Raw genomic sequence first — 22,258 nt, forward strand, 5'->3', positions numbered from 1 at the left:
TGCTTCCACTTTTTTTTTACCTAAAGGCAGAGAAAACTCAAAAGCTGTTTCCTCTGTTCTTCTCGTCCTGATCTCCTGGGAGCAGGTGATGTACAGGTCACCAGTCTGTGTGATGTGGTGAATAGAGATGGCACTTCCTGAGTGCTTTACACTGTATGAGGTTTTGGGCATCATCTCATTTCATCCTGCCAAACCATTGCAAAGGGGCCGCTGCTATTCTCATTGTATAGACAAGAAAACGAAGGCACAAAGAAGTTAAGCAACTTAACCCAGGTCATACAGCTAGTGGTGGCAGAGCTGGGATTTAAACCAAGGGTTTTGCCAGTGCCAGAGCCTATATTCCTAACCATTATTTCCCTCAAAATTTTTCCTGTGCTTTGAGAATTTGTGTCTTTGCTTTTGCTGTTCCATGCATCCAAAAAGCCTTTTCCACTATCCCTGTATTTCCTCCAGCCACCTGATGAAATATTCCCCACCCTCCAAGCTGGGTTTTATGTGTCCATGGTAACCCCCAAATCAGTTCTGCCACCTCTGAACTCCAAAATGTCTCATGCCCCTCTAGGGCTGACCGACTGTTCTCCATCATAAACACAGTTTAGTATGATGGTCAGGAGCCCAAGCTTTAAATGAGACAAACTTGTTTTTTGTTTGTTTGTTTGTTTTTGTTTTGAGACAGGGTCTGGCTCTGTCACTCAGGCTGGAGTGCAGTGGCGCAATCATGAGTCCCTGCAGCCTTGAACCCCTGGGTTCAAGCAATCCTCCCACCTCAGCCTTCCAAGTATCTGGGACTACAGGTGCACACCACCACGCCAGGCTAATATTTTTTTCTTATTTTTAGTAGACGTGGCTGTGGCAGGGTGCTCTCACTATGCTGCCCTGGCTGGTTTTGAACTGCTGGGCTCAAGCGGTCCTTCCACCATCGGCCTCCCAAAGTGCTGGGATTATAGGCATGAGCCACCATGCCTGGCTGCCAAACTTGCATTGAATCCTCTGTTGGAACACTATAAATTTACAAATCACTCCAAGATTCAGATTCCTCATCTAGAAATGTGGGAAGAATGAAGCAACCCAGGGTGAGCAAGCAACACGCCAGCTAACGCATGCAAGGCACAGAGCAAGGGTGCGATCCATGTCAGCTGCTGCTTTCTAGTGATCTGGGTGCTTGTTTGAGCTCCTTCACCTAACTGTAAATTTTCCCAGGAAATGTAATCGTCACCGATGCAGTGATTGGATTAGGCATTTCACTGAGTTTGGAGAAGAAGAGAGGAGAAAGGGGACTGGCGGGAGCAGTAGATGGAAGCAAGGCTCAGAGGGAATAAATGCAGCCAATGTGGAGCGAGTGCTTTTCATGTGACAGGGTTTCCAAGATGAATTAACCTCACCACCACACTGAGAAATAAGTGCTGTTAGTATCCCCATTTTACAGATGAGAAAACTGAGGCCCAGGGAGGTGAAGTAACTCGCCCAAAGCCACATATCAAATAAGTGCAAAGTCAGGAATCGAACCCAGACATTCTGGGTCCAAAGGCCAAGATCTTACCTGCTTAAAAACTTGCAGATTGTCCCCCAAAGAGGGGATCTTAAAGCTTTTAAGTAGTAATAAAACAAAGAGGCTGGGAGTAGCCAGTCTGGATTGACAGGATTTTGACAGGCACAAATGTTGGGATAAGTTTGCCAGTGCGTTCCAAGGAGTTTATTCAATTCGGGGAAGTGGTAGGAACTCCCCCAAGAAGCCATGGTCACTTTGAGGTTGCACATAGACTTGATAATAAAACAGGTAAAATGCTGATGGGGTAGGGAGGCTTCATGGCGGGGGAGGGAGGGTCTGTGCATGTATTTTACCATGGCCATACATATTTTCCTGTTTTTTCTTGAAGGGCTTGATTTAACGCATACCTCAAGGTGAGAGCCAGTAAATAACTTCATGACTAGGGAAAACTTCAGAGACCACTATGATGGTGAAACATCTAAATTAGTCCTAAAAAGGTGAGGGATCAAGGAAGGCTTCCAAGAGGAAGGGACAGCCAAACTGAAACCAGAGGCTGAGTTAGAGTCTGCTTACTAGGGAAGACACTTTGGGGAGGTTCACTCAACAGTCATTTCCAAACCTTTTCTCCCCTGTCCTCCCCTGTGGAACCTTGAAGAGCTAAATAGCTCCCAGGGCCGGGCATAGTGGCTCACGCCTGTAATCCCAGCAGTTTGAGAGGCCAAGGCAGGTGGATAACCTGAGGCCAGGAGTTCAAGACCAGCCTGGCCAACATGGTGAAACCCCATCTCTACCAAAAATACAAAAATTAGCCAGGTGCAGTGGCTCACACCTGTAATCCCAGCTACTCAGGAGCCTGGGAGGCTGAGGAGAGAACATCACTTGAACCCAGGAGGTGAAGGTTACATTGAGCCAAGATTGCACCACTGCACTCCAGCATGGACTACAGAGTGAGACTCTGTCCATACATACATACATACATACATACATAGCTTCTCAGCCTTCCTTGAAGCTAGAGGTGTCCAAGTTCAGCCAAGATAACTCCAACAGAAGCCTGCTGGAGGTGTTTCTGAAAAAAATTTCACTTTTCTCATGAAAGAGACAGGAATGGCTGGCTTAGCCCTTTCCCATTCTTCTTGCCTTGAAGATGGATATAATGCCTGAAGCTGTAGCAACCATCTCATGACCATGAGGTAATCAAGGTTGGGATGAAAGATAATAGAATGTCACAGAATCAGCCCTGGCATCATCATACTGCTGAAGCAATGCTAGTTACTGCCCACTTCTACATTTCTGATGGCATGGGAGGGTCTTACCTGCCAAAGAGCTGCAGGAAAAGAACTGCTCTTTGAGTCACTTTAAGTCCGTTTTTTCCCCCATTCCTTGCAATTGAAAACATTTCTAACTCATGCACTAGGCAAAGTGGGAAATATAGATAGGGAGACACACAAGCTAACATGTTGCAGGCAGAGGGTCTAATATGTGCATAAATCTAGACGGTAGAAGACTATGGCATTTTCAAAGAAAACAGAAGCAATGTAACCAAAGTTTATGTTGCTGGTGTGACTGGTGGCTAGTGGGTGCTGGCTGTGGCGAGCAACACGACTGGACGGTTACACAGGAGCTACGTCAGGCAGGGCCTTGTACAACTTGTAAGTTTAGAATTTGGACATTATAACAATGAGGCACCATGGAAAGCTGTGTGTGTGTGTGTGCACGTGTGTATGTGTGTGTCTAATCAGGGTAGTGACTGGGATAAAGTTAAGTCCTTAAAAGACTCTTCTGGCTAGAGTTCACTTATTCCGTAAACACTTTATGAGCATGGGAAAGTAAACTGGTCCAACTACTTTGGAAAACTGTATTGAAGTATCCACTAATACTAAACATCCATTACCCTACAAGCCAACACTCTCACTACCAAGTACACACCCAAGAGAAATGAATGCACATGTCCACCAAGAGAGGAGTCCAAGAATGCTCCTAGCAGCTTTATTCATGAGAGTTAAAAACCGGTCACAGCCCGAATGCCCATCAGGTCTAGAAGAGCTAAACTGTGCACATACTCATGCACTGGAATCCCACATGGCAATAAATGAAAAGGATACATGATTGCTAAATGCAACATGAGTGAAAATCATGGGCCTAGTGAAGCCTTCGGAGAAGAGTTCACATTTGTGTCAACCCAAGAAGCAGATGCCAGGATTAAATGTCCAAGAGCTGTATTAAGAGAAACACCTGAGAGGGAAGATGAGGAGGGAGCCAGGAGAAGCAGGGAATCATTAGACTGAGATGCTGGTCTGCCCCTCAGGAAGGAGAGAGGGAAAGAAGGAATGCTGAATGGGAACATCTTAGACTACAGTGCAGTTATTTTATTTATTTATTTATTTTCACTCTGTTGCAGGCTGGAGTGCAGTGGCATGATCTTGGCTCACTGCAACCTCTGCCTCCCAGGTTCAAGCAATTCTTCTGCCTCAGCCTCCAGAGCAGCTGGGATTACAGGTACCCACCACCACACCAGACTCATTTTTGTATTTTTAGTAGAGATGAGGTTTCACCATGTTGGCCAGGCTAGTCTCGAGCTCCTGATCTCAAGCAATCCGCCCCCCTCGACCTCCCAAAGTGCTGGGATTACAGGCGTGAGCTACCACGCCTGGCCTACAGTGCAGTTCTAAGGAAGGTTGGCAAGGCCAGTTGGGAGTCCTTGAGCCAAAATCGCTGTCAGAGGAGTTCCCTACCTCCTGGGAATGGGCCCGCACTAGCATCCCTGCTATACTCAGTCCAAGGGAAGAGCAGCCTGCGGGAAGATTTCCCTGTGCATATGTTCTGATGGATTTTAGAGCCCAGCAAAATTGACTATGTGTCAACCCCAGCAACCAGAAGTCTGGGAGATGCATTTTTATGGCCACCATAGCAGTGAACAGTTCCATATAGAAAGGTCAAGAGCAGGCAAAATCAATGTAACGCAATGTGATAAAACTAGAATGGTGGTTACTTCCCGAATGGGTTAGGGTTGGGGGTTTGAGAAGAGGGCATGAAGAGGCTCTCCGGGGTGGCTGGGAACATTCTATATTTGATGTACGTGGTGACTACATGAGTAAAAATGTCTTTTGTGATATCACCTAAGGTTTGGACACCTTATGTACCTCCACGTGAAAAATTTTCAGAGTATTTATGTGCATGTGCTGTACGTCAAATGCTGTGCTCAGCCCTGGGTGCAGTGTGGTGAAAAATGCAATCAGGGACACCATATCCAAGGGACATACAGCAAAGAGGATACTCTAGAACATGAAACTAAGACAAGGAACCTCATTAGGAAGCTAGCACGGAGTTCCCACTGAGAAGGGCAGCGCCAGTGAGGCGGGACACAGGAGACTGCAGACATTCAAGTCCAAGACATATTTCTTTAAAAATTCTTAAGAGAGTAGAACAAAACGACTGACTTGCGAGAAATGGCAACTAGAGATAGGAAAGCAACTCAGGAACCATCGGAACTGCTTACAAAGGAAAATGTTTTTGGAGAGATCAATTACAGCAGAATTTCGTGCGGTTGTTCATTGCTGGGACCTCAGGGAGCCCTGAGCCCTGGGAATTACATTTTTCTGGAGTCAGGCCATCTCCCTGGGCCCAGCAATCAGTTTCATTGGGTATAAAGGGATCCACTGGGAAATTATATCTGGTATTTTTCAAAGCCAGAAGGGATTTCACACCTTTGTGAGGACTGCTGGAAGGCAGGTACAAGAATGTAGCCTCTCAGGGGAAGGAGTACCAATTAGGGCCAATTAGAACTAAACTGACCTGTCATTTGGCAGAAATGTGGAACAGCACCCTGTCCTGGAAAACCGAGGATTTCTCCTGTGAGTTCATTCGCTCAGAGAAAGTTCTCTTTGGGAAAGTGCTTGAACTGATCACCCCTGAAGAAGGATCACTCATCCCCAACAAGGCTTGTGTTTTTCCAGTGCTTCTATTATCAGTACTTAATTTCCAACCATTTTCAACTTGAGACTGTGATGTTGACTGTCAGGCTCTGAAACAAAGCCTGTAAACATACATATATTTCAAACCAGCATGCTCTAAAATGTGAGTTCTCTGCAGCTTTTCAGAAGGAAGAATTATAAATAGAACATTTTACACTTGTCTAACTTTTCCTAGTGTTTTTTCTTTGAATTGTCCTATCTTTTCAGTCTGTAATAAATGCAAAAAAAAAAAGTATTTATCTAATAATTTACTGTGTGGAGATGGCAGCATAATTGAGTCCCCCAAGTCAAGTGCTTTAGGAAAATTTCTATCAGGTGTCATCATGCTCCCTGGCCTAAGCTTTATTTAAACTCACTGGATCAATTTGAATCAATTTGACATGTACACACTTCAGGGCATGGTTAGTTTCAAATCAATTAAGCTCCTTATGACTTTATGATTAAGAACCCAAGGTTATAAAACATTAATATAAAAATCACAAATTATCAAATGAAAAGTAAAATCTCCACCTCAGGTTTTGTACAGATCACCAGAATCATTATGTAAGCTTCATTAAACAAACAAGGTAAGAGCAATTAGGTGGTAAAGTAAGTACAGTGGTTTCAAAAGACTCTAATTGGGACAAACTAGAGAAGTCCAGCACAGCCTTCAGCAGGATTCGAATCAAAAGGGAACTTCTTAGAAGCCTGCCAGACCCTTGCAGCAGGAGCTCCACGTTTCTGTAAGAAGTAGAGAGTGGGGCCCAGACCTTGACTGACCCACCTTCCACCGCCAAGAACAAGATAAGGACCCATCTCCTGCTCTGTGGCTGCAGCCAGCAGGCAGTCACTTGAAACTAAAAATTTCAAAGATAGCAACGAAAGGTGATTCTTGCCTTCTGGAATTACATGGAATTTTTCTCTACTGGTTTCTCTCCTGCCTTTGGAGCTCAGGGAAGGGAGGTAAGAAGGAGGGAGCAAGTTGGCATTTGCATTAAAATAATGTAATCAATTAAAATTACAAAATTACAAGGGGGTATCTGCATTCCCATGTTTATTGCAGCACTGTTCACAATCAGTGACCTAAGTGCCCATCAATGGATGAATTGATAAAGAAAATGTGGTACATCTACACAATGGAATACTATTCAGTCATAAAAAAGAATGAAATCCTGCCATGTGCAACAACTTGGATTAACATTAAGTGAAATAAGCCAGGCATAGAAAGACAAATACCTCATGATCTCCTTCATAGGTGGAGCTCATAGAAGTAGAGAGTAGAAGTTATCAGAGGCTGGGCAGGGTAAGGGAGATGGAGGGAAGTGGAGATATTGGACAATGGGTACGGTGTTATAGGTAGATAAGAGGAATAAGTTCTGGTGTTCTAATGCACAGTAGAGTGACTATAGTTAAAAATAATGTATTGTATATTTTTAAAAAGCTAGAAGGGAGGAATTTGAATGTGTTCACCACAAAGAACGGATGTTTGTGGTGATAAAAATGCTACTTATGATCTGATCACTACAGAACATATCCATGAAACCTCACACTATACCCTATACATACATATAATTATGTGTCAATTAAAAATAAAATCTAAAAATAAATGGTAATAAGGACTTGGGTTCCAGATCATTTGATAAGTTAGATATAGATCATTTTCGTTGGTCTTTACAACTCCCCCATGAGGATGAGGTAGGCACTCTTAATTCTCTGTTTCAGAGATTGAAGCACAGAGAAGTTAGATAATGTCCTCAGGGTTACACAGCAAATAATAAGAACCCAGACCTGAGTGATTCCCGGGTTCTTCACTTCCAAAGGGTAGAGAGGCCTCTATCATTTATTTATTTCAACACATATTACCTGGGGGCCTCTGCCTGCTCTGTACCAGGTGTTCTAGGGGCTAAAGATACAGTGTGAACAAAATAGCCAGGTTCCTGCCATCATGGGGCTTTCATTCCAGTGAAAAGAGACAACAAATAAGCAAATAATGAAGCCAACAAACAGAGTGGTAATGCTCTGCAGAGACTATTTAAAGGGTAACATGAGAGTAACTGGTGACTTTATTCATTGGATGGTCACCTCTTAAGAGATGGCAAGTGAGCTGAGATGTGAATGACAAGACGGTGCCGGCAATGCTGAGATCAAGGAGGACATAGTCCCTGCCAGGGGGCAGTAGGTGCAGAGGTCCCAAGGAAGGAATAAACTGGTCATGAGCAAGGAACAGAAAGAGGGTCAGGACTGCAGATTCAGGATGGCCACATCTTAGTCTATTTTGCACCCCCCACCCCTTTGAATCCGGTTTTTCGGTGTGACTTGCTTTGACCAATAGAATGCAGATGGAGTAACAGTGTTTCAGCTCCACACTAAGGCCTTAAGAAGTCTGGCTGTTCCCAATTTCACTTACCTGGATTCCTGAGCCAGCATGTAAAGGGATCCAGAGACAAGATGGAGAGAAAGAGATGTCCATGTCCAGCTGTCCTCCATGTGAGAGAGGTTGCTCCAGTTCCTGCATAAGTCCAAGCCAAATGAGACCACATGAGTCACCTCCACCAACATCAGAGTAGAACAAAGAAGAACCTCCCAGCTGAGCGCCACCGATTCACAGAATCATGAGAAATAATCCACAGTTGCTGTTTCAAGCCACTAGGTTTCAGGATGGTTTGTTTTGTCACAGTACATCATTAAAACAGCCAGTGTGGCTGAAGTTCAATGAAGCAAAGGGTGGTGTGATAGAGGATGAAGCTGGAGTGGCTGGTAGGGGCTGATCAGGCTGGGCCTGTAAGCCAGCATACACAGTGAAGACGGATTTCTTTTCCTTCCTCCCCCGCTTCCTTCCTAACTTTCCTTTTTTCTTTTTCTTTTTTTTTTTTTTTTTTTGAGACAGGGTCTCACTTCGTTACCTAGGCTGGCACACTGTAGCTTTGACCTCTTGGGCTCAAGTGGTCCTCCCACCTTCGCCTCCCAAGTAGCTGGGACTACAGGTACATGCCTCCACATCTGGCTAATTTTTAAAATTTTTGTAGAGACAGGGTCTCACTATGTTGCCCAGGCTGGTCTCAAACTCCTGCGCTCAAATGATCCTCCTGCCTTGACCTCCCAAAGTGCCAATGAGCCACTGCGCCCAGCCAGCAGTCAGGATTTTATTTGAAGTGTGATTAGGAGCAATTAGGTTTAAGCAGGTGGCTGGGCACCGTGGCTCATGCCTGTAATCCTAGCACTTTGGGAGACTGAGTGGATCACCTGAGGTCAGGTATTTACCACCAGCTGGTCAACATGGTGAAACCCCATCTCTACTAATAATACAAAATGAGGCCGGGCGCGGTGGCTCAAGCCTGTAATCCCAGCACTTTGGGAGGCCGAGACGGGCGGATCACGAGGTCAGGAGATCGAGACCATCCTGGCTAATACGGTGAAACCCCCGTCTCTACTAAAAAATACAAAAAAACTAGCCGGGCGAGGTGGTGGGCGCCTGTAGTCCCAGCTACTTGGGAGGCTGAGGCAGGAGAATGGTGTAAACCCGGGGAGCAGAGCTTGCAGTGAGCTGAGATCCGGCCATTGCACTCCAGCCTGGGCGATAGAGCGAGACTCGGTCTCAAAAAAAAAAAAAAAAAAAAAAAATGAGCCGGGCGTGGGGGTGGGCACCTGTAATCCCAGCTACTCAGGAGGATGAGGCAAGAGAATTGCTTAAACCTGGGAGGTGGAGGTTGCAGTGAGCCAAGATTGCGCCACTGCACTCCAGCCTGGGTGACAGAGCAAGACTCCATTTCAAAAAAAAAAAAGAAGGTTTAAGTAGGAGTGTGACATGATCTTATGATTTCTATATTTTCTAAATCTTATTCTGGCTGCTGCATGGGGAATGATTTGTAGGATGATGAGAGCAAAAATAAAAGCAAGGAATCCTCAGTCAGGTGGCTATTGTGGTAATGTCAGCAAGAGATGATGGTTAATTGGACCAAGGTGGTAGCAGTGAAAATTCGGGGAATTGATTCATGCTGTTTTGAAGATAAAGTCAAAGTCAGATCTTGCTAGATAGAATGTGTTGGGGAAGGGAAATGAAGACTGAAAATAATTGCATGACCTTTGGCTTGAGGAACTGAACTGATGGCACGCTATTCTCTAAGATAGAGAAGACTGGAAAGCAGAAGCAGGTTTAGAGAAAAGAAAACAAGAGTGGTTCTCACCATGTCAAGTTCGAGGCATCAGTAAGATATCCAAGCAGAAATGTCAAGTGGACAGTCGACCATAAGGATGAGGGACATAAGGCAGTGTCACTGCTGGAGAGATTTGGGAGTTATGGGAAAAGCATCACATTTGAAGCCATGGATTTAAAGAGAAATGTTTAGATAGGGAAGAAAATGGGGCTCTGGACTGAACTCCAGGGTGCTCTGATATTTGGCGATAAGGGGAAGGAAGATTTAACCACAGAGGCAAAGAAAGAGTAACTAGTAAAATGGGAAGAAAACCTGGGGTCTATGGGGTCACAAAAGCCAGGAGAATAAAGTCAGTAGAGGAGGAAGAAGGAATCAAATGGAATCAAATAAGATGAGAACAGACATGTTCATTGGTTCAGACAACACAGAAGTCAATACAAAAATCCCCCATGCAAGGAACCATCCAGAAGGATCACACATTTCAGAAGATAGTGGCATAGAACAGAAATTAGTTCCCACCACTCCCTCACCAATGCCAGAAACCCCATAAATCTTTGATCAGTACAGGAGGGAAAGAGAATAAAAGGATCCTGAATTGACTGAGTTTAAACTTAAAAAGAAAGTGTTTCCCCACAGATGCCAACAGGAAGAATGAGGGCTCAAAGGGTGATATATATAAACGAGTTACAGAAATGGGGAATAGAAATATAAAGAATGTTGGCCAGGCACGGTGGCTCAAGCCTGTAATCCCAGCACTTTGGGAGGCCGAGGCGGGCGGATCACGAGGTCAGGAGATCGAGACCATCCTGGCTAACACGGTGAAACCCCGTCTCTACTAAAAAAATACAAAAATCTAGCTGGGCGAGGTGACAGGCGCCTGTAGTCCCAGCTACTCAGGAGGCTGAGGCAGGAGAATGGCGGGAACCCGGGAGGCGGAGCTTGCAGTGAGCTGAGATCCAGCCACTGCACTCCAGCCTGGGCAATAGAGCAAGACTCCGTCTCAAAAAAAAAAAAAAAGAAATATAAAGAATGTTGGCCAGGCACGGTGGCTCACGCCAGCACTTTGGGAGGCCGAGGCAGGCAGACCCATTGAGTTCAGGAGTTCGAGACCAGCCTGGCCAATATGGTGAAACCCCATCTCTACTAAAAATAGAAAAATTAGCCAGGCGTGATGATGGACACCTGTAATCCCAGCTACTTGGAAGGCAGAGGCATGAGAATCGCTTGATCCCAGGATGTGGAGGCTACTGTGAGCCAAGATCACGCCACTGCACTCCAGCCTGGGCCACAGAGCGAGACTCCATCTCAAAACAAAAGAGAAAAAACATAACAAAAAAACCCTCATATATATATATATATGTGTGTGTGTATATATGTGTGTATGTGTTTATGTGTATATATATGTATATACATGTGTGTGTGTGTGTGTGTGTATATATATATAGTTAAATTTGCTACATGACTGAAATACTGGCTCAAAAACATCAAACCTAGGCTGACTCACTCCTGTAATCTCAGCACTTTGGGAGGCCGAGATAGGAGGACTGCTTAAGGCCAAGAGTTCAAGACTAGCCTGGGCAATAAGACAAGACCCTATCTCTACAAAAAATAAAATAAAATAAAAATCATAACTGCTGCGTCAGTATCCAGACCCTTCCCAGAGAAAGGGAAGCCTTGGCCTGGGTAGGATCTATAGTAGCAATGCTCAAAGGATCCCCTTAAAGGAAATTTGGCAATGTCTGGGAACATATAAAGTTGTCACAATGTGGGGAGAGTGCTACTTGCATCTAATGGGTAGAGGCCAGGGATGCTGCTAAACATCCTACAATGCACAGCACGGCCCTGCCCCACCCAAGAAACCTTGGCCTATAGGAAGTCCTAGCTGTACAGAGAGAAATTAACTCATTATAAGGCACTAGTAAAGAAAACCAGGAGGAGCCTGACTTCCCTCCTCATCTAGGTAACCACCTCCATCTTGCTTCACCCCATTGACCATACTGTAGAGTTAGCAAGGCCAGGGTTCTTGTTTCAGCCTCTTACTGATCATTTATTAACTTGTGCTCTTTCTGGGATAACAGCTTATACCCCCAGTTCAAAAGACCTCTCACCCAGCCCAAGAAGAGACTGTGAGCAACCCAGTCAGAGCACTGATTTGAAAGTTTTCAGACATAAAGAACTCTTTTCCAATGCCAAGAACTTTTATAGACCTTTACACTGTAGTAGTTGTACTTCAGCTTCTGTTGGCTGAGGAAATAACAAGAAGCTCCCATATTTTCAGTACCACTTTAAAAGAATTGTGGAAGAATTACTTTTATTGGTAGCACTACACCTAATGTAACTGGACAGTGTTAATGGCTGAGTGGGATTTTTCCTGTTGTTCTGAAAATTCTCCTAAGGCCCAGAGCTGAGGACAAAGGATACCCATCCTCCAAATTCAGAGATCTGACCCTTGAGAATCAAAAGGACCAGCTACCTTCCCTCAGGGCTTTATCTGGGGTAACTGTGGGAGCATCACCACCTCCACTATCACTATCATCTGTATCATTACACCTACCACCCTTACCACAATGACCACCTCTACCACCATCACCTCCGCTGTCTTCACCACCATCTCCACCATTGCCACCACTGTCGGTGCCTTCACCACCATCACCATCATCAACATCTCTACCATCACCACCATCTGTATTATCACATCCACCTCTGCTACCATCATCTCTACTACCCTCACCACGACCAATGCCTTCATCACCATCACCATCAGCATGCATCTCCACCATCCCTGCCACCTGTGTAATCACATCCACCATCACCATCATTACCACCTTTACCACCACCACCTCCACTACCTTCATCACCATCTCCACCACAGCCACCAACATCAATGCCTTCATCACCATCACCATCATCAACATCTGTACCATCACCACCATCTATATATACCATCACATCCACCACCTTCACCATCATTACCACCTCTACTCCCACCACCTCCACTACCCTTATCACCATCTCCACCACAGCCACCACCATCAATGCCTTCATCACTATCACCATCATCACTATTTCCACCATCACCTCCACCACTATCTCCATCACTATCACCACCACCACCATCACCACTGTGGAGAGAGGACCTCATATTTTGGGGTAGTGTGAAGAGAGGCCTTTTCCTTCCTCCTTTCCTCTTGATAACAAAGTGTGTTTTGACCTCCAAAGAAAGGAGAGGGAGACCCAGAGAGTATCCTGCTAATGACTAGCAGTATCCACACGTAAAGGAGATTGGAATTTCATTTCCTAATGGGAGGACCTGCTGACTTTCCTCTGTGTGACCAGAAAGAAGATGATAAAATTGGGGTGGGATGGCATAATGTAATCCATGAGAAAGAGAGTCCCTAGCTCAATCTAGATCCCTAGATTTTCAGAAGTGTACAGTTGGAGTTCATACAAGCCCAGAGGTCCCAAAGTTGGCCATGGAAGATAGAAGAGCAAAGACCCTACATCCTCACAGAGAGGATTATGGTGGGGCCAGCTAGGAGGTGTGGGCAGGTCTAGGAAGGAACCAACATCCTGAGAGATGCTGGGAAGTGAGCCCCTTGCAAGGCCAACGATATGAAGCCCACAGAACCCTGGAGCAACAAAAGCTCTAAGCCACCAAAGAGAAGTCCACAGCCTCACCAGCAGGTCCAGGCAAGAGATGTGGGAGGCGTTTCCTCTCCTTCCTGCCAGCCCCCACCCTTGAGGAGCCAACAAAAGGAGGAGAGAGGGCAAAAGGTATGAGAGAATCATCCTCATTTCCCCTCCTCACCTCAGGAATCATAGTTCACGCGTGCCCCAGGGCAACTGCAGGAAAAGGCTTTCTATCCAATATAAGACTGAAGCATTATTTTTCTTCTCTTCTCTTTTTTCTCTCTCTCTCTCTTTCTTTCTTTCATGGTTTTTTTTTTTAACTACACCCCCATATCAGCAATATAGACTTCTCTTTTCCCTCTCTCTCTCTTTCTCTTTTTTTTCTCTCTCTTTCTTTCTTTCATGGTTTTTTTTTTTTTTTTAACTACACCCCCATATCAGCAATATAGACTGAAGTTTTAAAATAACCAGGACAGAGCCTTAAAAAACTAAAGTGATAGTTTTAGTAAAGGAGCTGGTATTACAGGATCCAGCTGAATTACTACTAAGGATGTTTAGCCATGGAAAATATTACGGAAGCTGGGATGGGAGCAATGGTTGGAAACAATGAAACCAGTTCTCGTTTATACCACCAATGAATTGAGACACACAGGTTACAATGTACTGAGGAGATGCCCTGTGCCAGGCACTGAGCTGGGCACTCATGCTTACACCACCCTGTTTGGTGGGCACAGTTAGTACTCTCATCCCTATTTTGCTGACAAGAAATAAAGGCTCTCACCAGGGCCACATAGCAACCAACTGAAAGAGTTAGGGTTCAAACCCAAGTTACTTTGACTTGAAAATCTAATATTCTAACCAGAACCCTGATTCCTTTAGAATGCCTTATCACAACAGCAGAAACCATATCATACTGTTATGCATACAGAATCACAGGCTGCAAACTCAACCATGAGTGAACATTTCTCCAGATTTTTCACAACTAATGTGAATTTCTTTATCAGGTTCCTGATCTTGGAGCTGGGAGAAACAAAATCACTGTCATTTAAGAATTTCCCTGAGTCTCCCTTAGGTTGAGTCCAAGTTCTGGAGGCCCTCGGGAGCACCAAGGCACGGGAGGCGAGGGCGGTTGCAGCTTCCTTTAGGCTTCCATACCCAGTTCATGCTCTCCCTTCCACACTGGGACTCCCAGGGTCCTTTCCACCTAGACTCCCTGATCCACCATCTCAGCCAACAGCTCCCATGATAGGCTGGTCTTCTCTCATCTATCTGGGGATTAGCTAAGCACCCAGGCTCTGGAGTCAGGTGAGTTATAGGTCTCTGGGCAAGTTACTTAACCAGTTTGTGCCTCGATTTCTCCATTTGTAAAACTGATTATCTCACAGGCTTCTTAGAGGATTTAAAAAGACAATATTTGTAGAATGCTTAGAACACTGCCTGGCCCATCATAAATGCTTAACTAAAGCTAACTATCTATCATTTTGGGGGAACAGGAGGGAAGGAAAAATGACTCTCACTAATTAAGTCTTTTTCTTATGCCTGGACAGTAGCTTTTAAAATTCAAAATGCAAAACTGGCCAGGCATGCTGACTCATGCCTGTAATCCCAGCACCTTGGGAGGCTGAGGTGGGAGGATCACTTAAGCCCAGGAGCTCAAGACCACCCTGGCAACACAAGGAAACCCTGTCTCTATGAAAAATGTATGAAACAAAAAGCCAAAACTTTAATCTTTCTGTTCTCTGAATTCTGTCGCACCCTTTCTTCCCCTATGCAATACAGGCAAATTGTCTGGCTTCACAAATTGGGGTTGGAGTATGGTTAATATCTCAAAAATCTACCCTGCCTAGTCATAGGTGGACAGTTCTATTTGAGACCCTATGAGCTGTCCTGCAATATCTCTGACCCACCCCCCTGACACACACTCATCGCCCCACCACCTCTATCATCATTATCCATAGGTTAGAATTTTCTGGCATATTACTTTCCTACAACACTCCCAGACCCATGGCAAATTTGGCTTGGCCCATCCCTACCACATATTTTGAAGCCTATCTCAGAGATCATATCATTTCATCTGTAAATATCAGTATGTTTCTAAAGGCTAAGAGTGGTCTTTTAAAACACAGTACCATGAACACAACTTTAAAAAAAAAAACAACCCAACAATGATTCCTTTATATCATCAAATTGGCTTCAATACAATCAGTATTCAAATTTTCAACAGCATCCATTTTGACAAATCAGGGTTGGGGTTCCTAAATCCATTAGGGAAGAAATACACCTCCAAAATTGTTCTGTGGAACAACCTCAGGCTCTCCGGAAGGGTAATTGGGTCCCTCCCATTCCTTCGCAGACAGGAATGTAATAGTAAAACCCACCGCCGATTTTGCCGGGAGGACGCCAAAAAAGACGATCACGTGTCAAATAACCATGGAGACGGGGTGACAAAAGGAACTTATGCCTTCGCTCCCTTGTTTAGACAGAGCAATCAAGGAGCTGCTGTGCTTGCCGCGGGGAGGCCGGCGCCGCCCGCGGTCGCACACACCTGAATTCCTGCACCGGGGCAGCCCTCGGCCCCCCGTGAGCGCCACCAGGCCTGGTCCACGGCTGTCAGGACCTGGGATTAGCATGTGGGCTCCTGCGGGGGGCTTGGGCTGACCGCAAGCTCTAGAAGAATTGGAATCGCTAGACTTTCATTGTTAGTTTCTTTCAGTGGTTTAGCGGACAGTTTTGAACTGAATCCAGCAGAGAACTCATCGGAGGTTTTTTGTTTTTTGTTTTAAGTAGTAGCGATAGTATTTCATCCGAATCCAATGCTGGCCATTTACATGATCAGCCTCTGATATGATTAACCCAAGGGCAATTCCAAGCCTGGACCCTTGAAATGACTGCAGTATTAGATTTGTGGTCTAGAATGTCTTTCCTTTAGACACCTTACATAAATCAAGGTGCCAGTAAATCAAAAATGGAGTGATCCTATTTTTATTTTTTTTAATATGTGTACAGAAATATTCTCATAGCAGATGCTACTGGCACTCTGCCACTACCCTCTTGGCATTGGTGCACCTGGGGCTCTCTGCCCAGGCCTCTCCAGGACTGCAGGAGGTGGGCAGGTCTGCAGTCAGGGGGAGCCTGCAACCAGGCAGGGACGCCCCACGGGAGAAAAAGCACCTTGGGGAGGGTGTTCTAGAGCGCCCCCCACAGGTCCCAAACAGGACTGAGCCCAGCTGCGCACAGAGCTAACCTGTTAATCACAGGCTTTCAAGCCTTGTCCATCCCACCTCCCCACTTCTCCATCAATGCTTCCTGGGATTATCTCCCAACAGAAGGCAAACACCTCATCCTGGGAACCCTCAGCCCCAGGCAAACCAGGACAGTGGTCAGCTTGTCTCCCACATAAAACACTTGCACTGAAATCCTAGTCTCAGGTCAGCTTCCGGGGTACCTCAACCTATGGAATAATCCATATGCTGGGAAGAATCTAGAATGAGACATAAATCTTAACTGGATTTTTTTTCTTTTTATAGAGATGGCATCTCACTACGTTGCCCAGACTGGTCTCCAACTCCTGGCCTCAAGCGATCCTCCCGAAGTGGATATGAAGGTGCTGGGATTACAAGCGTGGGCCACCACCCCTGGCTTAACTGGGTATTCTGTGAGCTGAGGCCTCTAGAGGTGGGCAGTGGGGCAGTGCTGGGTTCCTTGGGTATTTGGAGGTGGAAGTAAAGGTGGGTTTGTCATCAAATCTGTATCTGATATATTTATAAAGAACATATATCATTTTTTAAAAATATACAATAAAAACCTGGACTTTTTAAAACAATCAGCAACTGTTTGTTTTATAATTTTTAAAGAGTCATCCCATTTAAGTTGTTAAAAAAGAAGGAAAGAATGGTTTTAAAACATTTTAATGATAATTTAGGGCAATAGTTTACAAATTATTTTAAGTCTCTGATGGAATCCTACATAGCGTTCCAGTTACAACCAGATATGAGTGGAACTGCTATCATGAAAACTGGGCTCTGGGGCCTGGAACTCCCCCCACCCAACTCCTTTCCTCACCCCAGGTAAGCAGTAGGCACTTCTCAGGAACCCTGAGGGTTTTGTCCGGCCCAGTGTGAAAACCACTGTTAAAGAGGAATATTTAATGGCATTAAAAACTATTAACTTTTTACTTTAAAACATGTTATGAAATGAAAAGAGCAGTTCAAAAAATAGCACTTAAGGTACTATCTTGATTTATGAACAACAACAACAAAATACGCATACTCACATACAAAGAAAAAAGACTGAAAGGAAGGCCAGGTATGGTGGCTTACACCTGTAATCCCAGCACTTTGGGAGGTCAAGGTGGGCAGATTACTTGAGTGTCAGGAGTTTGAGACCAGCCTGGCCAACATGGTGAAACCCCGTCTCTACTAAAAAAAGTACAAAAATTAGGTGGGTGCAGTGGTACACAGCTGTAGTCCCAGCTACTCAGGAGGCTGAGGCAGGAGAATTGCTTGAACTTGGGAAGTGGAGGTTGCAGTAAGCCAAGGTTGCACCACTGCACTCCAGCCCGGGTGACAGAGCTAGACCCTGTCTCAAAAAAAAAAAAAAAAAAAGACTGGAAGGAAGTATACCAAAGATATTTATGGTGATTAGCTCAGGAGGGCTGGATCACTATTTTTTACTTTCTGTACCAGTACTATATTACCTCCATTTTCTACTGATACATATATTTCATGCATTGCACTAAATAAAAGCACAATGCATGATTTTAAGGAGGGGAAAAACTGAAAAAAATGGTTCCTAAGTCACATGCAGACAATAACAGCCTCCAGACTAGATGTAAGTTGTTTTCAGGTGCTGATCTGAGGAACAGAGGCTTTCTCAAGTTTAGAAATTTAGCTACTGAAGACTTCATAATTCAAGTTGTAGCCTGTCAATTCAATGCTCAGTGAAGTCTTTGAAGTTTCTGATAATGATGTATGAGCACTGCCTATAAAATAAGCAAGACAAGGGGTAACTCTCTCTGCCCCCACTGCAATGGAGTGGTTCAGCGTAGGAAGAGGGCAGCACCTCCCACTACTGTAGGTGCAGTCAGTTCAAACTCATGACCAAAGAACCTTTGAAGGGAGACTGGAGTATTGCCAAACCGAGGCTTCAGTAGAGAATTACAGTGGTTAAGTCAGTGGTTCCCCAACCTGGCCGCCCATTCGATCACCTGGGGAGTTTATTATAAATGGGTTCCTGGCCCCACCCACTTATGCTCAGATTAAGGAGGTCTGGATACTTAGAATCCGCCTTTTTAACTAACACGCCAGGGGGTCCTCGTGTGTCTCCTTAATGAAGTTCGTCATCACTGTGAGTTTGCGAGCCCTAGGAATCTATATGCCTTATTTGCTGCTATACCCCAGATACTGTGTGCAGAGTCCTAATGCTCTGTAAATATTCAGGAAAGCAATTATTTATTGAAGGCTCACTTCATGCCTGACGTTTTGCTAAGTGGTTTCAAGGCCAGTTACTTTAATCACAACTCAAGGGAAGTATTCCAATACCCATTTTGTAGATGACAAAGTGGACTCAGAGAGGTTAAGAAGCTGGCCTGAGACCACTTCGAAAGAAAGAGAGGCAGCATTCGAATCCTGGTCTGAGGTCCAAACTCCAGCTTATCACGTTCAGCCACACCACTTCTAGAAGGTTCCATGGCTTTTTTCTTGAGAGAAAAATAGAATTGTAATTCTCCATTCACCTTCCTCTTCTCCTATCATCTACCTGCTCATCTGTTTGTCTATACACACACACACACACACACACACACACACACAGAGGACTGACCGTCATCTAAAATGGCACCAGAACTCCATCCCAGGACATGCTATACAGAGGTTTATTCTCATACTTTCCTGACTTCTTGTCGTAACACGTCTTTTCTAAGCTAAAGAAAACCAGTTATTCCTTGATCCAGTTGTAATTATCTTACTTATTTGAAAGTAGTTGTTGCAAACTAGCCTAAGCAATTTGGCTATTCAAACTACTAGGTGTTTGATGATGATGGCTTCCTGCAATAGTTAAGAAGTCCGTGAAGGCTACAGGCTTCCATCCCCGATCACCTAACCAAATAGTATGTTACAAAGACAGTCTGTCTCAGACCAAATTCCATGTTTTCCTAAGTGTTTCAAGGTCAGCGAGCAGGCACATAAATAGCCACATCACCTCTCACTTTAGACACTTCGACAGCCTCTTTCACAAAAAGTGTAGTCAAGGCACATGTGACACTATTGTCAGTGCCGTATCTAGCCTAGTCAGGCAGGTGATCATATCAACCCTTTAATATATAGACATAGGACTGTTTGGACTTCCAAGGCTGGAGCCTTTCTAAAAGAATAAGCAACTGGTCTGGATAGACTTATTTGCAACATTTTCAGGCAGGGCAAATGCACTAAGAAACATTTCCAGCCATTTACTGTTCTTGAACGCCATTCTTTTCATCAATGAAAAGCCATTTTAGAAATCCATTATGCTAATTAACACACCCGTGGATGCTGAGCTAGGACAGATAATTGAAGCACTTATGGTACCTTCCTCTGGAGTGTGGGGTTGTGATCTTTCGAATGTTAACAGCCCCTACAATGTAGATGAAAGCTAACACATACACACACACCCCATGTATACACGTGCACAGAGACATGATGTATTAACTATGCTTTAGGTTTAGAAGTAAATTACAGTCAATATATCAGTCATAAGAACCACCATCTGATGAGAACTTACAGTACGCCCAGTACTGTGCTAAAGGTTTGACCAAACAAGAAAATGTATCTTCTTTGATCTTCACTGAAGAGACTGAGACCCCAGAAAAACCATCGAGGAAGGACAAGCTGGCCTCACACTCTGACTGACTTGACAGCCAGAGTCTTACCAACTCCAGGAGGCTGGTTGCCTGTGAGTTCTTCTGGGCCTCCTGAGAATTCCCCTGTCATCATCAACAACAATTTTTCACTCTTGGCTCAAAACCTTGAACAATAAATAAAATCCTGATCCCCGGAAAGTATTCCACAGCATGACTCCTGAACATAATTGATTCTGAAGGAGGCTTGGGAACTCCTCCTGGGTGACAACTGTGTTATATCTGGAAACATGCCAGGCAGCCAGCTCTGAGCCTATCAAGCCCAAGGGTGGCCAGAACTCAAATGTCCCCTGCTCCTCATGAGGCCTCCACGTGGGAGCCCCCTTCTTCTGCCACCCTCTGCTTTGTGTCTGTGTTTGAATTTATCAGCCACCCCAAAGAGTTGGGTACAGAAGCTGAAGAGGAGGGCAGCTAACCATCACCCGGGAGTGTCCTCGCCTCCTGCCAGGGAGGGGCAAGGACTTGGCCATTTCAGTAATGAACTACTGCACTGTCAGGGTAGAAAAGAGAAGGAGCAGGTCACCGGGGGTGGTAAGTAGTCAGAGTCTGGAGACGTGATGAAGGGAGAGTGAAAAGAACTTGCAGATGAATTCAACAAAGAGTTAGAAGAAGGAGAGGAGGCAAGATTTGGGGCCTGATGCCAAGAATAAAGCTACCACTGACCACCTGGGGAAGACTCGAGTGGGGAATAGCTGGACATGCAGGGTTTGAGATGCCTGTTAGATACCTGAGGTATAGTCATTTTCTGTGGCTGGATAACAGATTACCCCACACTTTGCAGCTAAAACAATGCCCATGTATTAGCTCATAGTTCTCAAAGTCAGCAGTCCAGGCAGATTCAACTGAGTTCTCTGGGCAGGTTATCAGAAGGCTGAAACCAGGTGGTAGCTGGCCTAAGGTCCCATGTGAATGCTCTGAGGAAGCATCTCATTGCGAATGTATTCTCTGTATTGGAAGACTCTGTTCCTTGCACGCATAGGCCCAAGCTCCCTGTTCCCTTCCTGGCTGGCAGCTGTGGGTCACTCTTAGCTTCCAGAAGCTTCCCACAGTCCTTGCTGCAGGGCTCCTTTCAACTTCAAGCCAGAAAACCTGGGTCAAATTCTTCTGCTTCCAACTTCTCACTTCCTCTTCTGCCACCAGCAGGAGAAAACTCTAGGATTAGATCAGGCCTCCTTGAATAATCTCCCCTTCTTAGGATCAAGTGTGCCATAGAACATCACCTAATCATGGGAGCAAAATCCAGCATATTCACAGGCCTGGGGATTAAGCAGGGTGCACACCCTGAGGTGGGGTGAGAGGGCAGAAAGTCTTGTGTCCTTTCTTAGAATTGTGCCTGTCACCCAAGGGGAGATGTAGAGGAGACATTCTCTTTCAGAAACTTCCAGAGCTGAAGGATAGGGAAGAAGGAGGAGGGGAGGAACCCATCTGGATCTCTTTAGCCTCTGGAACCTGAAGCACTCAGGAAAGAAGGCCTGGCCCTTTGAAGCTCTCCCTGCCAGGCCCCACAATGGGCCAGCCCTGCCAGCCCTCCTGCACAGGCCCCAAGGCATCTTGGCAGCAGCATCCCCGAGTCTGGCAGGTGAGTCAACATTTGGCTTCTCTCCTGGGCTTTCTTGGAAAGGGCTGTGTTCCAGATTGGCAGCTGTGCTCGCTGGAAAGGAGGCCAGAAAAGAGCCAAGTTCCGGGGGCCCTGCTGCCAGGCAGGACACCTGGACGTTCTCTCCCCTAGTCACTGAAAATGGCAGAAGGAAACCCAGGGAAGCCAGAGCAGTAGTAAAGCAGAGTGGCTGAAAAATTTCAGGCTCTAGAGTCAGATGGATGAGTTAGCCTCTCAATTTCCCCATCCGTAAAATGGGAATCGTCATTAGTAGCTGCAACACAGGGGCCTGTGACAACTGAACAGCATACTACCTGCAAATCATTTTGCACAATGGCTGGCATATCAAAAGCACAAGTAAAGCCTGCACAGTGGATAGTATTAACTGAAGGGGAAATGCCTGGCAAATAGAGGTGGTTCAAGCAGGTGGGATTAAAAAGGAGAAAGGGATTAGGTGAAGGGGCCAAAGGGATAGCAAACCCCTTTTATAAGAAACTCTCATAATAGTGGAATGTAAGTTGGTTGTTTCTCTAATGACGTATGAAT

At 45.2% G+C, this 22,258-nt stretch overlaps 1 protein-coding gene across 4 annotated transcripts in view; it reads right to left on the reverse strand.

Moving 5' to 3' along the window:
• Positions 1-22,258, reverse strand: part of SHQ1 (SHQ1, H/ACA ribonucleoprotein assembly factor) — a 377,353-nt gene that overhangs the window by 165,466 nt on the left and 189,629 nt on the right. For all 4 annotated transcript variants that reach the window (XR_004436966.1, XR_004436967.1, XR_004436968.1 and 1 more), the window contains exon 11: positions 7,847-7,948. Coding sequence is in view for 1 of the 4 variants with exons in the window: in XM_033210462.1 (XP_033066353.1) it covers positions 7,847-7,948 (102 nt within the window). In the remaining 3 variants the exon portion in view is untranslated. The remainder of the gene's footprint in view (positions 1-7,846; positions 7,949-22,258) is intronic.

Source organism: Trachypithecus francoisi, unplaced genomic scaffold (genome assembly GCF_009764315.1).
Source record: "Trachypithecus francoisi isolate TF-2019V2 unplaced genomic scaffold, Tfra_2.0 Lachesis_group0, whole genome shotgun sequence".
In the NCBI taxonomy this organism is placed as follows: Eukaryota; Metazoa; Chordata; class Mammalia; order Primates; family Cercopithecidae; genus Trachypithecus; species Trachypithecus francoisi.